Source organism: Alligator mississippiensis, chromosome 13 (assembly GCF_030867095.1).
Source record: "Alligator mississippiensis isolate rAllMis1 chromosome 13, rAllMis1, whole genome shotgun sequence".
Classification (NCBI taxonomy): domain Eukaryota; kingdom Metazoa; phylum Chordata; order Crocodylia; family Alligatoridae; genus Alligator; species Alligator mississippiensis.
The window spans coordinates 42,773,755-42,795,880 of record NC_081836.1 but is presented as its reverse complement, the minus strand read 5'-3'; the positions used below and the strand labels follow the sequence as shown (position 1 = coordinate 42,795,880).

At 45.2% G+C, this 22,126-nt stretch overlaps 1 protein-coding gene across 2 annotated transcripts in view; it reads right to left on the bottom strand.

The window, feature by feature from the left end:
* BMERB1 (bMERB domain containing 1) overlaps nucleotides 1-22,126 on the bottom strand; it is a 129,382-nt gene that overhangs the window by 27,362 nt on the left and 79,894 nt on the right. For both annotated transcript variants that reach the window (XM_019494828.2, XM_006261586.4), the window contains exon 3: nucleotides 605-678. In XM_019494828.2, coding sequence (XP_019350373.1) covers nucleotides 605-678 — 74 coding nt within the window. The remainder of the gene's footprint in view (nucleotides 1-604; nucleotides 679-22,126) is intronic.

Below are 22,126 nucleotides of genomic sequence, written 5' to 3'. Positions count from 1 at the left end.
AGCACAGGGCAAGGGGGTGAGGTGGGGTGCAATCTCCTAGGTCTGCAACTCTCCCAGGGCTCTGGGACAGGACGGTTCCTGCTGCAGAAGAATGGCTCCCCACATCCCGCTAATGAGCTGATTGGCAGGACAGGGCTCGAGTCCCACACAGGGCTCCCTGACAGCTCACCTCTGGGCAGGCTATCTGAGAGCCAGTGCTCTCTTTCTTTCCCTCTCCCTTGGAGGGAGGGAAGGACAAAGAGCAAACAACTGTGGGATATTGGGTGTCTTCCACGACTGAGAGAAGCTTACAGCCATTCAAGTTTGATCCGGAGAAGGGAGATCTTCCTCATAGGTATCTGATTTAACTTCTTCTGGAAGAGCCAGTTTTCTTCCACAAGAAATCCCTTAAATGGCCATATACTCTCCTCTTTGTGCCAGAAGAAAGCCTTTTCTTTCAGCACAAGCATAACAGCTCATTCTGGCCAAAGGAGGAGTGTTAAGATGGGATCTGGTGTCAGTTTTTGAGCAGGTGGAGGGCCCAGGTTTCTCCCTTTCTAAGCAGCCAGGCATTATTGGGGTTTCAAAATGTAATAGTCCTTTGTAAGACAGACGCAGTAATTACCTGGGATGGCTACTAAGTTTTGCAGCTCTTTTTTAAGGTTCATGATGTCCTTGCACAGCTGGATGTCATCCATCCTGCAGAAACAGAAAAGGCACAATGTCAGGAACATGCACATTCACTAGACATGTTGTGGCATTACCCAAACCAAGGTGAAGCATGCAGTACCACATTTTGCTTGGAATTTGCCCTTTTGCTGAGAGCCTGGATTTTTTAACTGATACACCCAGCTGCTATCAGTCACTGACACCTTTCAGCATCCAATATGCAGAACAAATGAACCTCCATGATAAGGCCCTGCCAAGTGACTGCTCATGTCAATGCTTATTTGCTCTGTATTGGTCTAGCCTACATATTTTTATTGTCACACTAGTGGCCTTTTTTCTTTTCTATGGTCACTTCTGAAAATGGGCACCTGAACATTTAATAAACCCCAACAGGTATCAGGATATATGCTACAATAATAAGCTGTGAGCTACAGCGGTTACATTTTTCAACTACTGTCTCCAGTAGGGAATAATGAAGAAAGAATGGTGCAATGGTTGTGGGTAAAGGTGTTGGACATTGGTTCAATGTTCCCTCTAAGGAGGCGCGGTCCATGAGCACACCACCTCGGTCCATGAGTGCACCACTTCGGTCCAGCATGGGACACTTACTGAAGGGAGCTGGGGGCCAGAGGCTGGGGGCTGGGGCCAGGGGCCGGAGGCTGGAGCTGGGGGCTGGGGCCGGATCCTGGGGGCTGGAGGTTGGGGCCAGAGGCTGGAGCCAGGGGCCGATGGCTGGAGGCTGGGGCCAGGGGCCAGGGCCCAGATCTGGGGGCCAGGGGCTGGAGCTGGGAACCAGGGGCCAGTGGCTGGAGCTGGGGACTGGGAGCCAAGAGCTGGGGCCAGGGGCTGGAGCTGGGGGCCAGGAGCCGGGAGCCAGGGGCTGGAGCTGGGGTCCGGGGGCTGGAGCCGGAAGCCAGGGGCTGGAGCCTCCATCCCTGCCTTGCCTCACCTCGGAGAGGAGCTGCTACCTGCCCCAGTGAGGCTCCACCGGCTCCGGGACACTGCTCTGCTCCCTGGCCCTGACGCCACGTGCCTCCTCGCTCCCCGAGGTGATGCGGGGGAGCGGAGCAGTGTCCCGGACCCAGCCCTGATGCAGGGGAGTGGAGCACTTCCCCGGAGCCAGGGAGCCCACGCCAGGCTCCCAACCCAGCCTCTCCTGGTGCGTGTCCTTGAGAAGGCTGTGCGCAGCCACACTTTTACTTGTGTGCAGCCGCGCACGTGCACACCTTAGAGGGAACCTTGCATTGGTTCATCATCTGCTGCCAACTTCCTGGATGACCTTAGGCAGGTTATTTAGGTCCAGCTCCTCAAATGTCCATCAATGGGAGTTAGGTCCCCATTGAGGCTCCGTCCCTTAGTAAAATGGCAACAACAGCACTGTTCTACCTTTTCAGGAGGTGGAAGGATGCTGTAAAGATTCTGAGGTGCGCAGACACATGGTAATAAAGGATACAAGGCTTCCTAAAATAAGAGAATAATATAACGCAGATAGGACCCAATCACGTAATGTGCTGTGCACATTCAACTCTCACTGAAGTTAATAGTGCTTCACAGGATGCAACTCATAATCTTCAGCAAAACCATCTGGACATTGCAAATACTGATGTATTCCATTGGGATTTAGCCATCTTCAGCATTATCTTCCTGGCAAATGCTTCCTTTTCATTTAAGATTTTGATTCAGCCCTACTGTCAGCACTGTGCTGATGCACTGGGGGCTCTTTTGGGGACAGCTATTTTGAATCTCTTATGGAGACTGCTCTGTCCACACTCACATACAGACCTGTTTCACATGCACCAAAGTCCAGTAGATTATTGTCAATCCAAGACAATGTCAGCTGCATTTCTGATGAATACATCATAGAGATTATTACACTATTGCAGATTTCCTTTTGAAGGGGGCAAAAATGATGTTATAACAAGTAATTTCATTTGAGATTATGAGCCAGAAAGCTAGAAATCCCAGTACCATAACTGGCTTATATAAGGGACAGAAATAAAGAGGAGAAGAGAAAGTGTATGCAGAGGGTAATACAATCAAATGACAGAAATATGTGTGAAGTGGTGAAGTAGGTGCTTCTGGGACAAACCAATTTATAATCACAGACTGAGCCAACCTCCTCCCTCATGCCCCTACACTGAATATCCTCCCTTCTCCAAGCCATTCCTCAGTTATTTGTTATCAAAATGTATTAGTCCTTTTATTACTTGCCACTTTGGTTATCTCCATCTTGCCTGATCTATATTTCCTTACTTCATGTATGAAGGGAACATTGGCTAATTCTTTAACCACTGATATGTCTCTTTAAAGAGGGTGTCAAGGAGGTGACTGATAACCTTCTTTATTATTGCCTTCCTTTCTTCTCCATGAGCTCCAAAGGCCCTTGGCTCTCCTAAACCTGGAAGCAAGAACTCTTCCAGCATCTCTCCCTGTACAGCCTACTGACAAACTGGCCATCTTATAGCTTGATGACAAAACAAGAAACCTGCATTTTCATCATCTGCCTCTACCTGGAGTTGTTATTCCAAATTGATCACTGCTTAGTCTGGAGTAACCCAGGAGACCAAAAGGCAGAGACCTTAAGGCCGGTGTCTGTTTTCCATTCAGGCTGCCCACATGGTTCATGCAGGCCATGAACAAAGTCTGTTTTACTCCTGAGCTTCATCATGCTAAGTGGCACTGAAATTACTTTTATCAATTAACAGTCTCAAACACTTAGGAGAATCAATATTCAAAATGTGCCGGGATATGAGCAAACCACATAGCTCCTTATCCATTCTGTGTTTGTAAAATTTGAGTTTTCTGTATTACTATAATAAGCACTGCTATATTAGAGCAAAATGACTATGTTAACAGCAGGTATTTTCTTGGAATAAATGTTCAGTCTGATCTGCCCCATTCAGATATAAAGATACAGAGCCGTGGCCAATGTATAGTAGCAAAGCACCAGCTGAGGATCCTATACTATTTGTTCCTCCCTGATTATATCATTTGGGCCCAATTTGGAAAAGGAGTGGTGTTATTGCCAAGGTTTATTTCAGTGATTTCAAGTGCTGGGGGATGCTGCTAAGAGATTGCACCATCAAAACTTCTTCTGGTTTTACAGACCACACCTCCTCTGTGGTCAGTGCCGTCCTTTTGGGGGGCAACACTGGATTCCTGAACTTTCCCCACAAGAGAAAAAGGTCAGTGCCTTTTCTACCAATGCTAGTTCTCTACTCATGGTCTTCTGGCAGCCAGGCCCAGTTCCCCCACTCAGGATGAATAGTGCTTGCTTTCTTTATATCATATTCCCAACATTTCTTTCCTGATACATGAACTTTTTCATTCCTCTCTCATAACTCTTTGGAGATAAGTAAATAAGATACCGTGCATGTGATGGCAGAAACAATCCTGCAGCCATCTGAATTCTAAATGTCATCTGCAACTTGAACTTTCAAGTCACAGCCCCTCAGGCTGATGGGTTTTGGTGACTGAGGAATGCTAAACCCACCATCTGCACTGATTCCCTAAGCTCCTTCTAACATCTTTCCTACCTTCTGCTTGAAACAGCCTGTGTGTCTTATCCCCTCCATCCAGCTGACTGGGAAAAACTCTGGCCGGTATGTTTAGAAAGTTAAAGAAGATCTAGGGGACATATTAGTAAACTTCTATGTTTTCATACCCAGAGTTGTGGATATAGGGCCTTTGTACACACCACAAAATTGGCCTTTAAAGCAACTTAAATGCCCTTTTGCACTGCTTTAATGGCAAGGCTGTTTGCACATTCTGTGGTATATTCAGCTTTAATGGTGTTGCTGTTTGCATGCTCAGAGGCATATTTCACTTTAAATGACTTTGGCCCATAGCAAGATAAAACACATCCAAGGTGTTTTAGTTTGCTACCTAACAAAGTGCAACAGTGCACAGGGCGCTGGAAGCTGATGTGCTTGGGGCTTGGTCGGCCCTGCGCAGCTCAGGGGCTGGGGGACCTGGCAGCAGCCCATGCAGGCAGGCTCCACTGAAGAAAAACAAAACAAAACCACGAGTCTGATCTTTTTTTTTTTTCCTCCCCGGGCCTGCCTGCCTACCTGAGCTGTGTGGGGACCTGGTGCTTCCCTCCATGGCTGGGGTGGGGGGGAGGGGACGGTGCTTCCCTTTGTGGCTGTGGAGCCCCCTGGGACCACCTGGGCTGGGTGCCACCTGGGGGGCCCCCATGCAGCTCAGGGACCACTTGGCCCACCAGCAGCTAGCCCCCGCTCCCCCACCACCAAAGAGGCAGGTAAGGATTGGGCCCCCACACTTGTGTACATGCCACGGGGGTTTAGTTTGGTTTAATTCTCCCTAAATTGAAGCAGTGTTTTAAAAAAAACACCATTTCAATTTAGGGAGAACTAAACCGAATTACATTCCCAAGGTATGTACAAGACTTCATAAAGTCTAGATATGGGGCCTCACCTCACCTTCCACTCAAAAACAAGTGAAGATTCCCAGCCTCACAGGCCCCTGGACCTTTCAACCTCTGCAGCTGTTCTCCATCTTCTCCCCATCACCCTGCTCCTGGGTAGTATGAGTCCATGGAGAGAGCCTTGTGCAGTAGCAGCCAGTGGATAAGGCCCAAAGGATGCACCAACTCCCAGTGGGTATCTTACTCAACAGACAGAGTTATAGGCAATGGTGAGAGAGAGGGAGACTGGTCCCCAAAACTCAGCATCTAGTAGGCCATAAACCTAATGACACTCCAGTATAACGTAAGGCACAATAGCAAAAAGAAGAGGTTCTGTGGGATCCCAGAGAAGAGGCCTCTACTGAGCAGAGAAAGTGGAGCCACCCTATGCACCCTCGCACTTCTGTAGAGCAGAGTTTTCTTATAGAAGCTGAACGGGGCCAGTCATTGGAAGTCTTTTTTTCATAAAAGTACCATATGTTCTACATGAATAGTAAATCTGCGAGAGCTCAGAGCAGATGATCAGAAAATGCCACACATGTTTTTGTTTCACTTATGTGAAATACCTGCTCTGCTTCCCCCCCATTCACCTCAAGGTAGATCAGACTGGTGCCTTGTAAAGAATACAACGTTTCTTTTTGCATTAATGTGGCACAGTACGGTATGAATGAAATTTCCAGAGCAGCTAATCTATCAGCAAAGCCGTTTGAGATATTTCACACGAAAGCTGCAATACACAAACAAGCTTAATTGAACCAAGGACACGATATACAGTGTATGGTGCATTTCATCCAGTCCCCATAGGGCTGTTTTTTGAAGCACTGTAAGTTGCAGTAAAGACATCAGTAAACTGAAAAGCCATTATCGTTTCCCTGAGAAGTGAGCTCTAAGGCTAGGTACAGATATTCAATCTATATGGGTTTCTCTAAGCTGCACAGATTGTATTGGGAGTGAACAGAGCACTTGTTCACTCTTCATTTGGGGGGCACACAGATGCCTGCACTGATCAAGGCCAGAGGCACCCACATGCCTCCCAGCCTGCCTGAGATTGTCAAGGCTGTTGAGCATGCCATGGGGCTCTCCTGGAAGCCTAGGGATAGGCAGGAGGAAGGGTCCACTGTGACAGCAGAGGGTTGGGGTGTGTGCCTGACAATCAATCAGGGGTGCCCTGGCTCCCTAGAAGAAAGGACCAGGTTCCGAGGTGTCTGCTCCTTCTTTCTAAGGAGTGTTCCTGCTGCCTGGTGCAAGCCTTTAGGGCAGAGCTTTCCAAACTTTTCATGTTGGTGACACACTTTTTAGACATGCATAATTTCGCGACACAGTAATTCAGTTCCGGGGGAGGGGCCAAGGGAAGCAGACGCGAGTAAGGGAGCTCCGCGGTGCCCTTCCGCAAAATTTTCTGCATTTCGCACAACACACCTACACACTGCCGCCGACACACTAATGTGTCACAGCACACAGTTTGGAAAGCTCTGCTTTAGGGCATCCTAGTGTATCTTGTGAGGGCTTGGCACCAGCATGAGCCAGCTAGATGCACTGGGCAGCAGAAAAAGGAGTGCTCCATAGAAGGAAGGATCAAGCCCCTCAGCTGCCGCTGGTGCCAAGCTCCAAAGGGCTTGATCCTTCCTTCTACAGAGTACTCCTGTCCCTGCTGCCCAGCGCAACCCCCCTTCCCCCTGTTCCCCCCTCCATCCCCTCCCCCACCTATTGCATCTGTGCTGGCTTGGATCAGTGACAGCCCAGAGCAGCCAGGCATCCAAAGGGTGCTGCATGGGGGGCTAGTGGAGAGGCCACAAAAGCCCCTGGGATGCCAGCAGACAATGACCTAAGTTGAGTTGAAAGGGGATTTGGTATAGAAGTTCGATAGAGCAGTTTAATTTAAACCAATTAAATCTGATACTCCATCCATCAAGGTCTATTTTAGACTGGGTTCTGCCATTTTTAAACCAGTCTATGTGTACTAAACTTCTGTTCTGTTACAGGTATAAACTGGTTTTCGGTTATTAATACTTAGGGCCCTGCCTAAGTTGTGGTGAGACAACAGGTTTTTCACAGCCCACTCACAGCACATGGAGTCAATTTTGCTGGCATTTCATGGTGGCCCTGCCCCTCACCACTGATTGGAGGAGGATGCCTTCACTCAGTCTACATCACTACCTTTTTTGCGGGGCGGTGGTTTATTTCATTGGAAATCAATGAGAGATTCCCTAGTGATTGTGGTGGCCATGGACAACATGTTTTTCATGGTTTCTGCAAAATCTGTGAAATCAAAATTTAGGTAGTAGTCCTTACTTATGCCGGTGTATGTGTAATATCTGCACCCAACTTAATTACATGAGTTATGAGCATAATAACACTTTTGTCTTAATAAGAGGCCAAATTCATCCCTGAAGTAATCTCAGTAGATTCCACCAGGGTTGAATTTGTCTGTGTGTTTTCAAGCATTCCTTACATTCTCTATGCAATTCCTCTTTCCTTTCCTTAATGGCTTCTTTTGTGAAATCCTATATATGCTCAGAGATTGCAATTTGTCATAGCATAAGTTAGCGGTTTTCAACATTTTTAGGCTCAAGCCACCCCACATTAGATGCAAGACACCCCTCAGAAAATGCCAGCTCTTCGTTTTCCCACATTTTTTGGCTACAGAAAATTAATAGAACAATTCTTCTGTTGCAAAGAACTCAGAAAGACCACAAAAGGAATGTTTTTAATACTATGAATTTCTATTTGACATCTCTGGGTTTATCTTGTTAATCATGTTTGCACACTTAACAGGGCTAATGTTTTGCAGCACCCTGCAGCATCCTTGAGAGGATCTCAAAATACCCCATAGCACCCTGGTTGAGAATTACTGACCTAAGTATCCCTTGTAATATTGTAAAATATATCATCAAATGCTAAATGCATGTTATATAAAAGGACTCATAATGCATAAATAGTGTGAGCAAATGATTTTATAAATATGTCACAAAATAGCAAAAAAAAAAAGAGTTTTGAAGAGCCCTGCAGTAAGCCAGTATAGTGACTCAGCCCACGGATACATCCTTCTATGATCCACTTACCAGAAGAAGAATGCTCTGAGCCACAATACAGTCATTTCTATAATATCTGCTAGTTTAGATATACAGTCTGAGTCATTGCTGCTCTTCACAGTCTACACTGAGAGAAAGCAATGCAAGGTAATGCAAACAGGCAAAATTGCATTGAACAATGTCCAGAAAGGTCTTGTGTGAAGTGAAGGTAGTAGATGTCAAAGGTGAATTTAAAAAATAATAATAAAAAAGCAGAGAAATACAGGAAAAGTAGGGCAGAGACATTTTTTCATCTGGAAGTTCATTTGACTTATGTTTTTCCAGAAAGTTAATTTCTCTGTACCTTGACCCAAGTGTTCTGCTCTGTTTGTCTAGGTGTGCAGTATTCCCACTAAGCATGTGGTGTCCTGGCACTGAGATCTGCTGTGCCAAGAGAAGAGAAGAATTTTGCCTAGAGACACTATTGATACAGTTAAACAATATTTTGAAATACTTACCAAAGCTAGAAAATGGATTTGTGCTTACTCTGTATTGGATACCTTGGGATTTATGTTTTCTATTTGACTATTAAATTTATACCTAATGAGTTGAATATTATTTGACAGCCCTTTTGTGAAATTTCACCCAGCTGGATTATAAATGCCAGTGGCTATAGTTTAAAATCCTTCTGTTAAGCAGATCTGCGTTTTCACAAAAGAAAAAAAAATTTTTTTTAAAGAAGTGGGAAATCCTAAGCAGTGGGTTTCCTGGAGAACCCTAACTGTAATGCTCATTTGGAAGGAAAACAGGTACTAAAGAGTTTGGTAATCATTGGGGGGTGAAGCTTCAGATGTTTAGAGTATGGGGAAAAGCACTACAAAATATGTGATTCCCAAAGTCTCTGGTAGTAATATTGTTGAATGATGGTGACTGTTTCAAAATCATATTTACCAGTTATAGTTAGGCACCATTTCAATTGCATTTCAGTTGCAACCTTAAACAATTGTTGAAGAGGAAGCATGGTCTTGTTGGGTAAGCCTTGAATTTTGCTTCCAACCTGTCACATATGTCCTGTGTTATCTCAGACAAGCCGCTTGCTTTCTTCATGCCTGTTTCCTCATTTCCTAGAAAGGGGATGACCATGCTTCCCTAATTCACAGTCCTGCATTAATTAATATTTGCAAGACACTTTCCGATCCTAAGTCAATGGCTGCTATCCAATTCTTTATCTGTTTTTCACTCACTGTTTATCTGAATTATCCACATGCAAAACCAGACTGGAAAACTGAAGGAACAAGATCCTGTGTGTAGTTTCCACTGCTTCCAGGAAAACAGCGTCTTTTCATATTTGGTCCTTTTCAATCCCAGGCTTGCCCAGATTCTGGGAACTCGGTGAATGCTTATTTAGTCTTCAGTACAACTTGGTTTAAGGTTGATTTGAGCAGAGAAGTGGAAAAATAGTTCCCTGATTTACCAGACCTATTTTCTACAGCCTAAGCTGCAGTGAGTACAGAAGGCCCCTTTTTATTTGCTAGTGCTATGTTTGCATATCCTAGGAAGTAAACAGATTCTCTGGACACAGTGGACTTCCAAATTCAAACCAAAGCCATTTCATGATTCCTTCACCATTTTCATCTTGGCATCAAGTCACAAAGAGAAAGCAGCTACTCATGAACGATCCAGACCCACACGCTACACAAATAAAGATAATTTCAACAACTGCAGTGGTGCGAAGACGATTTACACCATCTGAGAATCTGGCTCATGGCCTTTCCTGAACATCTGACTTTCCTGTTTATTTTCCTGCAGGTAATAACAAAACCATGTAAGCAAACACCAAGTAATTGCTTCAGTGATTTCAGCATAAGCCAAGCAGTTCAGTGTACCTAGAGAGCTTCTGCTACTTTTATTGACTAACTTTGAAAGCTAGAAATAAATCCACTGTCTCTTTGGAGCCTCAGTAGGACTGTGTTTGAGGTTCTTTTATTCTTTTTTATTGGACCTGAAAGCCTTTTGAATTTGCTTTTGTAGATAAAAAGTGAATCCACATTTTCAGCAAACTGAGTTTGTGGGTCCCCTTCCTTCCTTCTCTTTACCCTCTGTTTAATGGGCTTGGTTGGCCTATTCAATCTGCAGTTTCATGACAACATTTTCCTGCCTGGTAAGTAAAGTTGTAAGGAGACACATGAACCCCTCCTAATGGAGCCTAGTAGGAAGGCGCATAACTGATTGATAATGCATAACCATGGGCTCAAATTATTACATCAGCATTAGAGGCAGATTGGGGGGAGAGCTCTGGTGCAGTTGCACGTCCCCCCTCCCCCCCACCCCTGTGATTCCTGCTCTACCCAAACTTTAAAACCAACTGTCTGGAAGAAGTAGAGACATTTCTATTCAGGCAGTAGTGGAAGAGTCAATTGACTTAATGGCTCATTATCATCTTCCTGATTCCTGTTAACCTCTCTCTGTTTCACAGGTATTAACAACCCTCTCTTCTTTTTAATGGTCTTGAAGTTCTGCTATTCAAACTATCATTTCTTCTTCAGTGTTGCTGTCTGTTAACCTGGTGATGTCTCTCCTATTTCACAGCCCCACTGGCTGCTTTTAGCTCTAGCTACAAAACTTAAGGTGTGGTAATATTAACTCAGGTGTAGAAATGACTGATAGTGAAGTTTGGGAAGCACTGTCAAAACATTCAAGAAGGCTAGATTTTGTTTTGTGAATCTGAATAAGAGGCATACATTTAACTGTAATGATTACAGGATTAATGAGCCAATAACCTTTGACTATTTTTTAGCTAGCATGCTGCTTTTTTAAACTTTATAGATGCTCTATCAAATCAGCACTTATTCCAATAGTTATATTTGTTTTTTGCTTTGATTTAAAACTGAATAATATAGCACTACTCCCTAGCATATTAGTAAAGCCCCTAATTTCTCTTTAACTGGAGAAAAATATGTGTTGGGTTATATGTGATGGTGTGCTGCACCATCTGCATCCCCATTTTCAAAATCCAAGATTGGCCCCAGCAGACAATCTACTGAAAGAGATGAGCTTTTTATCATGAATGGGTTTGGTTGTTACAAACTAGTTGGGGAAGAAGGGAATATGCAGGGAGACATCTGGAACTCAAAGGAAGAAACTTGTTGAAATAAAAGGGAAGTGTCAAGTTTCTAGGAGTAAATTTACAGAGAGTCAGAAATACGGGGGGGATGGGCAATATGATTTCTCTCCTACTGGCAGCAGGAGAGGCTGGGCTTTTCAGAGCTTCACCTGAAATAAAAGCCACCTACCTGGTAGCAACACTAAACTTGCAATATATTTTCCTGGCTAACTATTTCTTTTTAATATATGAGAGCTTTGTATTGATGTAGAAGGGAATCAAAAGGGGACACAAATCCCTTTTCTGAAACCAATTTGTTTTATTCCATTTTGTCTCTGTCAACTCATCAGAGATTTCTTGGTTTCTTGAAGCTGCTAATTATGAAGCTGTGAAATCACAGATAACTTTTAATGGAAAAGAATATAGCACAGGTTGTCTGAGTCATTATGGTGTATGTTTATCACCTTGTTATTCAGCACCTAGTGATGCTGAGACTGGGAGACATACAGCTGGCAATTAATGTAACAGATTGCTAACTAGCCCTGCCTGGAAGGTCAGATTCGGTATCAAAAATCCTATGATTAACTTCACCTTTTGAAACAAATGGGGTCATCTCTTCTTGTTAAAGCCTTGTCTCATACAGGAGTACGGTGCAGAAGCTGCCTGAATTGCGCCTTCATCAGTACTTTCATGTTGTCTTGGGCTGAAACATTCCCTGTGACAGTCAGGGAGTTTTGTTACCAATCTCAGTGGCAGCAAAATCACTGTCAATACTGGAAGTATCATTTTGTGACAGGGGATTTTTCTGTACATGGAAAGAAAAACTCTGGCATGACCACAGTAGTAGCACAGGTGAAAAATTAGTTTGCCTACCCATAGACCACCTGAACCCCAGATCAAAATATTCTCAACTTTATTTAGCTAACTAATTTTCAAAACATGCCTCAGTATATCCATTTCTATTTTACAGATGATGACACTGAGACCCAACCTGACTGACTTGCTTCAGAGCATGCAGTAGAGGTAGGAGCCCAATCAGACACTCTTTATTTCTAGTCCTGTGCAGATTCCACTGTACTATGTAATCCAGTGATTTTCAACGAGGGTGCCAGGGCACCCAGGGGTGCCGCTAGATTCTTTGCCACGGGGTGTGAAAAGATAAGCGAGATGTAAGAAGATAAGCAGATAAACTAAGTAGATAAAGCCTTGTCCCTGCCTGAATGAATGCTGCCCCTCACTGCTCAACCCCTCTGCAAAGAGGTAGGCACTGTAATGTATAAATTAGTGTTTTAAATGAGGTGCTACTCAATTCACAAAAGTTATGGAGAGGTGCCTTGAGCCCAGTGAGGGGTGCCTTGAGTCTAATGAAGGATGCCTCAGATCCAAAAAGGTTGAGAATCACTGATGTGATCTCTCTAGTAGGATGGATAGTAAATAATTCCTTAGATTCACTACAGTAAGTTTTCAGTTATTCACTTCAAGTGGGTTGTTTCACTTATAAAACTAAAAAAACAAAATCAGAGCAAATAGTTTTATAATAAGGATGCATAGAATATAGAGGTCACTGAGTCCTCGATGACCTCTCTTGAATTAGTAATTGCTATAGGATGGCTTAATCATACGATAATACTAAGGATTTATATGAGATTGAATAACCTATCATTTTTTATTTTGGAGGCATTGACAATAGGAAATAAAACAGGAGGAAAATCACTGATATTCAAGGAAGTTGAATGTAAAAGCAATTTTTGCAACAGCCAGATTAAATTATCTTCATTGTACTGTGTGGAACCACCATTACCTTTAGTTAAATGGAACTGATTGGTGACCAGATGTGTATGATATTCATGGCTAGTTAATTTGTACACTAAACCCGTGGTTCAAGAGGATTGAATGGAAGTGGTGATACAAGAAAGGTTCATGAAAGAATCTCTGCTTGGCTGTTTGAACTAAAGGAAAGAATAAATAAGTCATTGATTTTTTGGATTGCTTTATCATTAGCTTTTTGTGTACAGTTTGTCTCCAGGTTGCTATTTAATCCATAGAGCACAGTAAGTACAGGTTTTCTAGCTGATGCAACGTGAGAGATTTTCTTTTATAATGTAAGCTTTTTTCAGTTTACTTTGTTGCTAAGTCAGAATCTTTGGGAAGGTTTTTAATGTTTAAAAATTTCCACAAAGTGATCTCAGCTCATGGTAGTGACATGGGTGGGGACTGAAGGCCAGTGTGTGTAAATAATTGTAGCTCCTTTGAGTTCAATGAAATGCAAAAAGTAGATCACATTCTTCTGACCGCCTCTCTTTTTAACAGAAGACCTTGAATGAAACAGAAAGGTGACAAACATGAAATGAGTAAAAAAGCCTTTTTTCCATACAATGCAGAATTAGCATGTCAGATTCATTGCCACATGATATATTTGAGGGGTGATCACCAGGGATCCTGGATAAAAAATCACAAATTCTCTGACAAAAACCCCAACCCCCTCCCCCCCCCCTGCCCTGCTCATGCCCCTTACTCTCCACCCCCCATAGCCCTCCTGCCCTCCAGTCCTGCCAGAGGGGGCCCCCAGCTGCCAGGGCTATGGGGCCAGGGACCCACATCCACAGCTCCCTGCCCCCAACAGAAGGCAGCAGGAAGGGAAAAGTTCTGGAGGAGGGAGCGGGGCTGGGGCCTGCTGCGCCTGTGTGGCCGCCCCTTTCCCCATGCCAGAGTCATTGCCTGGTGCTGCCACCCCCCAGCCCTGCACTGGTCCCAGCTGCCTCCCTGCACCAACCCCGGTCCCGCACTGCCCAGGGGAGCCCAGAGCCAGGGGCCAGAGCAGGGTCAGCCTTGGCAGACAGAGAGGACAGAGCCCCTGGGACCTCCACGCCCACCCCGCCCCACTCTGCCCTGCTGCTAGTTGTCCCTGGGAAGAGCCCGGTGCAACCCACTGGCTCCTCCAGAGGCACAGTGCTGGGGAGCCAAGGGGAGGCATGTGGCTCCCCCAATATTTGCATGGGGCAAGGGCAGTCTGCATCTGTGGGCTGGGTTCTGCCTCCTCCCAGCCTCCACATCTCGCTGTCGCCTTTGAAAGTGGTGCGGTGCCATGTTCCTCGCTGCCCAGCCTGCCCAGCGTCGGGACACACATGGAGGTGCACCGCTTTCAAAAGAGGCGTCAAGCTGTAGAGGCAGGGAGCAGGCAGAGCCCATCTTACAGCTGCAGTCCACCCTTGCCCTGTGCAAAGACTGGGGAGCCACATGCCTCCCTTTGGCCCCCCAGTACCACGCTTCTGGAGGAGCTGCCAGGATCCAGTTGTCCCATGACCTGACCTGGCAAGGGCCCTGGTCATGGTGAATGGGGCCCTAGCTGACCTGAGTCGCGGGACAGTCCCCACAGTGCTGCAGGGAGAGGGACAGGGGCGGGGGTGAATGATTCACTCCTGCTCCTACCTTACCGGCTCCTGCATTGTAGGGGTCTCGATCTGCCCCCACCACCAAGCCCAGGCAGAAAGCAGATAAAAAGAATCTTAATTGCCTACTGGGCTGGCTGTGATCCTGGTTGTTCAGGGTATCCGTGTGTGTGTACCCCTCCCCACTGCTGCAGCAGCCTGTGGCCTGGCTGCCCTGTGTTTGGGGGGGGATGAGCCTCGTTAACCTCCCACTTCCGCCACCTATGCGCCCACCTCCACCATTCCTCCTCAGCCTGCCAGTCCCCACCCACAGCTCTGGCACCATGTGACACAGCAGGAGCACCACACAGATGCCAGCTGGGAAGCGCATGGTGCTGGCTGGACCCAGCTGTCTCTTGCTGTGCTGGTGATCCTCCCTACCCTCCACCCCATTCTTATCTGAATTTCCCTCTGGGGTGGAGAGAGGTGGGGAACAGCTCCAGGCTCCCAGGCCAGAAGCTTCTTCTAAGGCAGGGGCTTCTGGCTGGGGGCTTGGGGCCGGGGGGCTGGAGGGCGGGGAGCTGATGGGCCTTGTTACTGCTGCCACTGGCTTGTGCTGGAGGCTCCCCCTGAGTTCTGCTGCCGCTGGCTCCTGTCATCTTTGACAGGCAGTTGAGGGCAGATAAGTACTAATTAAAAAAAATAAATTAGGATCCCTGTGATAGATAGAATGGCCTGTCATGCTGGGTCCAGCCCGCGGGCCATATTTTGCCCACACCTGCTCTAAACCCTCATGTTCAGAGTGCTGACATCTTAGGAGGTTGGGTGACAATATACAATTCTAAAAAGCTGGGCTTTATTAGGAGAGAAAAAGATACCATCCCTAAAAGCAACTTATTCCAAAACTGACTACAGCAGCATTTCTTGCACCTTCCTCGGAAGCAGCTAGTACCAGATACATTTAGAAATAGGATACTGGACAAGATGGTCTGATCCAATACAGCAATTCTTATGTTCCAGATGGAGCTATGTACATTTAAAGCAGCTGAAGATCTGGCTCACAGGTGGCATTTTAGATTTGGGTTTCTTTTTTAGGAAATTCACCAGCTTGCTGCTTCTGACTATAAATTTGATCCAAAGCCAATTGATCTCAGCTGCTTTAATGGCAGTACTGCCACTGATTTCAGTGGGCTTTGGGTGAGTCCTTAATCCATGTATTAATAATTTAACAGATCAGTGGTTCTGTTGTATAATGAATACTTTAATCTCTGCACAGAAAGTAATGGCCCATAAACCAGATCTTTCTTTCTTGGTTGAAGGGACATCAATTTGATGAAAAGTTAATCAGCCATCACTACTTGATATGTAGCTCTTCAATCATTTCATTATCTGGTACTGATTTCTGGATAAGTCAGTTATGGGATTTATCATCCATTAACAGATAAAATCAGACTTTGACAGACTCAGTCACAGAATGATGAATGAAATCATAAAATGTTTTTTTGTGCAGGGTCTTTTGTTGGCTGACTGCTTCCTGAGTGATAACCCACCTGTAAGTTTGTTTGGCTGGAAACGTGTTTGTGATGATTCATCTACCCTTTGATGGAGTTCAATTATCGAATAAACATTCATTTACTTATGAAATATTAGTTGTTCTCTCAGGGGAAAAGAAATAAATGCTGAACACTTCTAGACTGATGGAAACCTGCATGGTCTTTGAGTGGAGAACCAACTATTTGCATATCATCTATCAAGTGATAACCACTAAAGGTGATGTTGTAACCATAGAAAAATCCAGTTTAACACATGCCTGATAAAGAAGTTGAGCTGGTTTGTACTGGCTTGTCAATACCATTTTTATCCAAATTTTCCACATGCAGTGATTATGACCATTCTTCTCACTTTTCATTTTGTCACTTTACAAACAATGGCTGTATTATATTTCATTTATTTTCAGCCAACCACATCTTTAAATCAGCATTTTGTGCCAGCAGCTCCAAATGATCATTTCTCAAAAGTCAGAGTTCTTAATTCAGAAAGTCAGGCCTGCAATTCAATCTTTGAACACTAAGGCACACCACTCCACTCCACTCCACTCCACTTTTGGAAATTTGGGCCTAAGTTATTTAGCCAAGGATGCAAAGGAATCAGTGATGTTAGGAACAGAATCCAGAGCTGCTGACACGCAGTGCTTTAGCCTAATCACTGAACATTGTTCCCTTTACTTAGCACAGATTCATAATAACCACACCATGAATTCATAATATCAGGGGGCTGATATTTATGGAAAGATCTCTAATAAATAATTATTTTCTATCTTCCAGTATAGATAATAATGAGCTTTTTCCCTTTCTGTGTTCTTTCGTTTTTAGGATAAAAACCTCTGGCCAGATAAGCACAATGTTTGCAATTCTTTAAATACTTTGGTGATAGTATATTTGTCTTGAACACTTAGTCCATTTATCATAGTCATCATATAGCATTAGCAAATAGCGTCATATAGCAATAAGGCTTTTATTTGCTGGGAAGCAAATTGTAACATTCTGAATACACCATTTTTTTCACAATGAAATTAAAGGTATACTTCTGTGTAAAAGTGTCTGATTTTTTTCCCTGGTGTTAGATAAGGTTAGGCTAGATAGTCTCCAGGAGGACTCAAGCCAAGAGAAAACTTATAAAGCTAAGTATAGACATTCTGGGGTTAGGGGGAAGTTAAATCAGATCAAAATGGCTGCCCAATAAGTCGGGATGGGGGGCTTGAGTGGGGATTTGGGGTCCAGCAGGATCAAGGGTCCGTCAGCAGAGGTGTGGCCCATGAGGGGTGGGGGTAGGCATAACCCACAAATGGCACGGGGGAACTGGCATTACCTGTGGCGGGGGGGCAGGCGTGACCTGTGAGGGATGGGCAGGGTGGCACGATCAATGGGTGAGGTAGGCAGCGCTGGTGTGACCCGCAAGCATGGGGGAGCAGGCATGATCTGTAAGTGGGGTGAGCAGAGCCAGTGCAACCCATGAGGGGTGAGCAGGGCAGGCATGGCTCACAGATGAGGTGGTGGGGCAGGCGCGACCCATGAGGAGTGAGGGACAGGCATGACCCATGGGTAGGGTGGGGTCCTCCCCAGTAAACTTACACCCTCATCCCTTCTGCCTCTCCCCAGCACTGGGATTTACTTGCTTGGCTCTGACAATGGCAAATGCTGATAAAAATGGCTGCACCCAGAGTGGCTTATGGGATGGGGGTTGAGAGGGCAAGCTGGTGAGGGGGGAGCAAGAAGCCAGGGGACAAAAAATAGCCCAGTGCAGGGAGGCAGGGGTGAAAAGAGCAGGTCCAGGGCTGGGACCGGTAGCTGGGTTTTCTCAGCCCCAGGATTGCACAGGAAAACTGTACAGAAGTTCCATGCACCAGTTTGACCTAAATCAAATAAGTTTGCTATTATATAGATCCAGCTTTATCTTAAACTGAGTTCTGCAATTTTTAGACTGGCTTATGTACATGGCACTTCTGTACAGTTACAAGTTTAGACTGATTGCCAGTCACTAAGTGACAGGTCTGTAAGTGTAAGGTTGGCACTGGGATGAGCTAAGTTTAAATTGGGCAGTCATTTTAAACTCAATTTAACCTTTCAAATATCTGTACTTAGCCTAGATGTTCACTCTCCCAGGAGCAATCTAACCCTGGTTTCCCAGGTTATTGTTCTCCCAGACTGGCCATTTTTGCTCCAGGAGGAAGAGAGTGAATGCTTGTACACTTGGTTTCTACCAGGAGAACAGAAATTTTTCCTGGTAGCAACTGAACATTTGTACCTAGCCATAGATAGATAACACTCTCCATCCTTTAGCAAACCTGCCATTAGTTAGAGAAAACCAGAGCTTATCAGCAGGTGGGTACTGTGTGGAAACTAGTGATGGCATGGGGAGGTCAAGGGATTTTTTAGGATAGAGAGAATATGTGGGGACTAGGCAGGGAGAGTCACAATGTTTGTGGAAGTATAGGTCTCTGAATAGTTAGGCTTTGAAAAAGCAACCACATATTTGGCCTTTTATCAAGATCAAGCTCAAGTGCATTTTATAGTTACCTTTAATTCAGAAATGTTATATTTTATCTAATTCCTTTAGTTCTGTGCTTTAAAACCCTTGCTACTATTGTAATTCTCAGAATTTACCACAACTACCTGATATGTTTTTTTTGAGGCATACATCTGTGGCGGCCGAGGGCGGTCTAAGGCTATGGCCAGTAACCTGGACCGTCAGGTGGGAATCTTCCACGATGGAATAGAGTTAGGCACGGAAGCGTATTGGTTTTATAAAGAAGGCTTTACTTACACTGCCGATGGTCGCAGCACAGGAAGAAAACTTGCTTGAATTACAGTTGCACACAAACACACAGGGGTGAGATCTCTCTTACACGAACCGAACCGAACCGAACCGAGATGAGTCGTCGATGTACGACTCCACAAGAGCTCAACACGGGGGTACGTCAATATTTTCACGATGACGGGAAGGAATTAGAGACTGATCAGGCCCCTAAGTTCTCCTCCAAGACACACACGGAGTTTGCTAGGCTCCACAGAGCGCTTAGAGTTCCCCACGAGATGGTTGTGGAGTCCTCCTTCAACTTGGGCGGAAACTGCTCTAACCTTTTATATGGCTAGCAAACCAATCGCTAGCTTCCAGGTAGGAATAATTTAGAATTGACCAATAGTGGGACACAAATTTGCATACGTGTGGCGGGAACTTCTTTGCACCGGGGTTTTCTCTCTGCAGCTGAGAAATCCACTGTGCAAAGAAAGCTCCATGTGGCGGGAAAATTCCAATGTGCCGAGGCACTAAAAATCATTGGGTTATGACAACATCCATCTAGCAGGCGGCTTGTCAGTGCAAAGCTCTTTGTACCTCTAAGAAACTCTATAAATTGCAATCAATAATAGTGCATTTTTAGGCAGGGGTTGTGTAGAAGTGAAAAATGAAACACGAACTTAATTCTTTTCCCTACAAGATTTAGAGGTCAGCAGGAAATTACTGCTTGACATTCAGGTCAAGGGCTGATGCAGGAGCTGGGAGCAGCAGCTTGGGTTCTGAGCTACCAGGAAATCAGACGAAATGAGCTGTAGTGAAACACCAGGCCAGCACTAGTTTTTGGAGAACCATTTACCTCTGCATTTTGTGTTTGAAATGAAACTGCGGATAGCAGAATATACGTAGTTACACCTGTGTCTTTTGAACTATGTTGCTGATGATCTCCCATGGGAAGCCTTTGATCGCCTTTTAGAGGAGGCTCCTGCAGACTCACAGAAGACTATAAAAAAGAATATTGCTCTTCTGATTTTAACTTTAACAGAAGGCAATGTAGACTTGCACCTCACAATCAGAGATGTATAGCATAAGCTGTTGTAAGCAGAGGTCTTACTTAAGCTTATGCTATACATCTCTGGTTTTGTTAGTCTATGAGGTGCAAATCTACCCTGCTTTCTGCTTGACTTCAGACTAACATGGTTAACCACCTCTCTCTACATATGTTACTCACGAACCCTGCAAAGAGAAAGACAGAATATGCAAAGCGGAGTGTAAGGGTTTAGCACTTTCAATTGCAGCATGTGCATTTTTGGGTCTGCTCTAGTTGCTGCCATATTTTTTAAATCTGGCCTTTTGAGTATGTCAGATTTCTAACAGATGGTTCTGTTTTTTCTGCTTCCTACGCAGAAATGGTCCAAAATAAACTTGGAATGGACTGGCGACCGCATACTAAATATAGCTGTACGTTATATAGCTGAGCTTTGATGTTTAAACCCGTATCTGTACTTTGGGGTGTTCGTACCAAGATTTCAGTCTAGGTCCATCCCTCCCTTCCTCTACCACTCCACAGAAATGCTATACTAATGTAGAAGTGTCACAGGTACAGGAAAAGCTGTGCTTTAAACCCTGTTTAGTCCCTCAAAAGTGATCTCCTTCACCACTTGAGGAGGTAACCCCACAGAACACCTGCTCTAGGGCTCGATCTCTGGACTGCAATCATGTTTCCTCACCATGTAAATACAATGGATCCATCTGGGCTTGGCTAGTTTAAGTGACTCAAAAAGAGCTTCTTAAAAACTAAACCTTGCAGCAATCTTCATACTCAGAGTCACAGACTCTCCCATTTCTGCCCCCTCAGCTGCTTTTCCTTTCTGGCCTGGGATGTTCATGTTTTAACTTCAACTTTGATCTTAAATTAAAGCTTGCTTGTAGACAGAAATCTGATCTAAACTCAGAACTTTCACTCTGTGGGAAATTCTGACATTTAGGACAACTCTTTCTTCTGACTTAACTGAAAACTAGGCATTTTTAAGAAATGCCTATGGGAAAGAAATGGAAAATGGAAAGAATCATAGGACCGTGGGACTGAAAGGGACCTCTTGGACTATCAACCCCAGTCCTCTGGGTTTTCAAGCAATTGTTAACTGAAGAACTCCCCCAAATCACCACTTCAAAACTTTACCCATCACTGCAAGGTTCAGTATTTCCTATTGAAACTGAATTGGTTGACCCTGACTTCTGTCCCTGGCTTTCAGGGCCTGGCTGGCCTGCCTCTATATTTGGGAGCACTGAGAGAGCCCCCTCTCCACTGAGTCCCCTCCCTCAGAGCAGCAAGTCAGCCTCACTGGGACCGAGGTCCAGAGGCACTGACACTATTGACATTTTGTCCCGCGATCAGCCCCCTGAAGTGCTCCACAGCCATGCCCTGACAGAAGTGTGCAGCTCCAGAGCGCTTTAAAAGTGGTTGATGGCATGACAAGCTGAACCTTCATTACATGAGGGTTCAGATAAAGGTACTCCAAAGTAGAGCATGTTTATTAATGTCTGTCCTTGCACACTGGGAGCAGGGTTGGGCTGATGCAGTCAAGCCCTGCCCCGGTGCTGTCTTCAGGCTGGAAGCAGGGGGATGGGAGGGGATTTGCCCAGCCCATGCTGGAGGGTAAAATGGGTGGATTGCAGCCCCTCCCCACCCCAAGGTCGGGGCCTCCAATCCACCCACCCACCCTCCAATGCAAGCCAGGCAAACCCCAGTTTGAGCTCCCTTCCCTCCCTTCTCCCCCCTCCTATCCTGAAGACAGCATCGGTGGAACTAGGGGAGAATGGTTGCACACACACAGCCACTCCAAACTGGAGCTCGATCCCCCAACCCCCTGGACCCAACAGTGAATGTCTGTTGTGTTGGGGGAATCGCTGTAGCTCACGGCACTTCCTGCAAAATGCCATGAGTTACAGCGGCAACCTGAACATCTGTCAGCACGTCATTTTTGCTAAGAGTACTAGGCACATGTAACAAAACAATCCCTGCCCCAAAGAGTTCACAGTCCAAGTGTATGAGACAACTGATGACTATAACATGTAAAGATAGAGATAAAGGTAACAGAGAGATAAATAATGGGGCTGTGCGAAGCTTTGGTTGCTGATTCAATTTGGAGGAGATTCGGCCCAATTCGGTGGCCAAATCTCTGAATCCAAATCGAATTCAGACCCATTAAAGGTCTGAATCAAATTTGAAGCCTCTGAATCAATTCAGAAAAGATTCAGATAGATTTAGAGATTT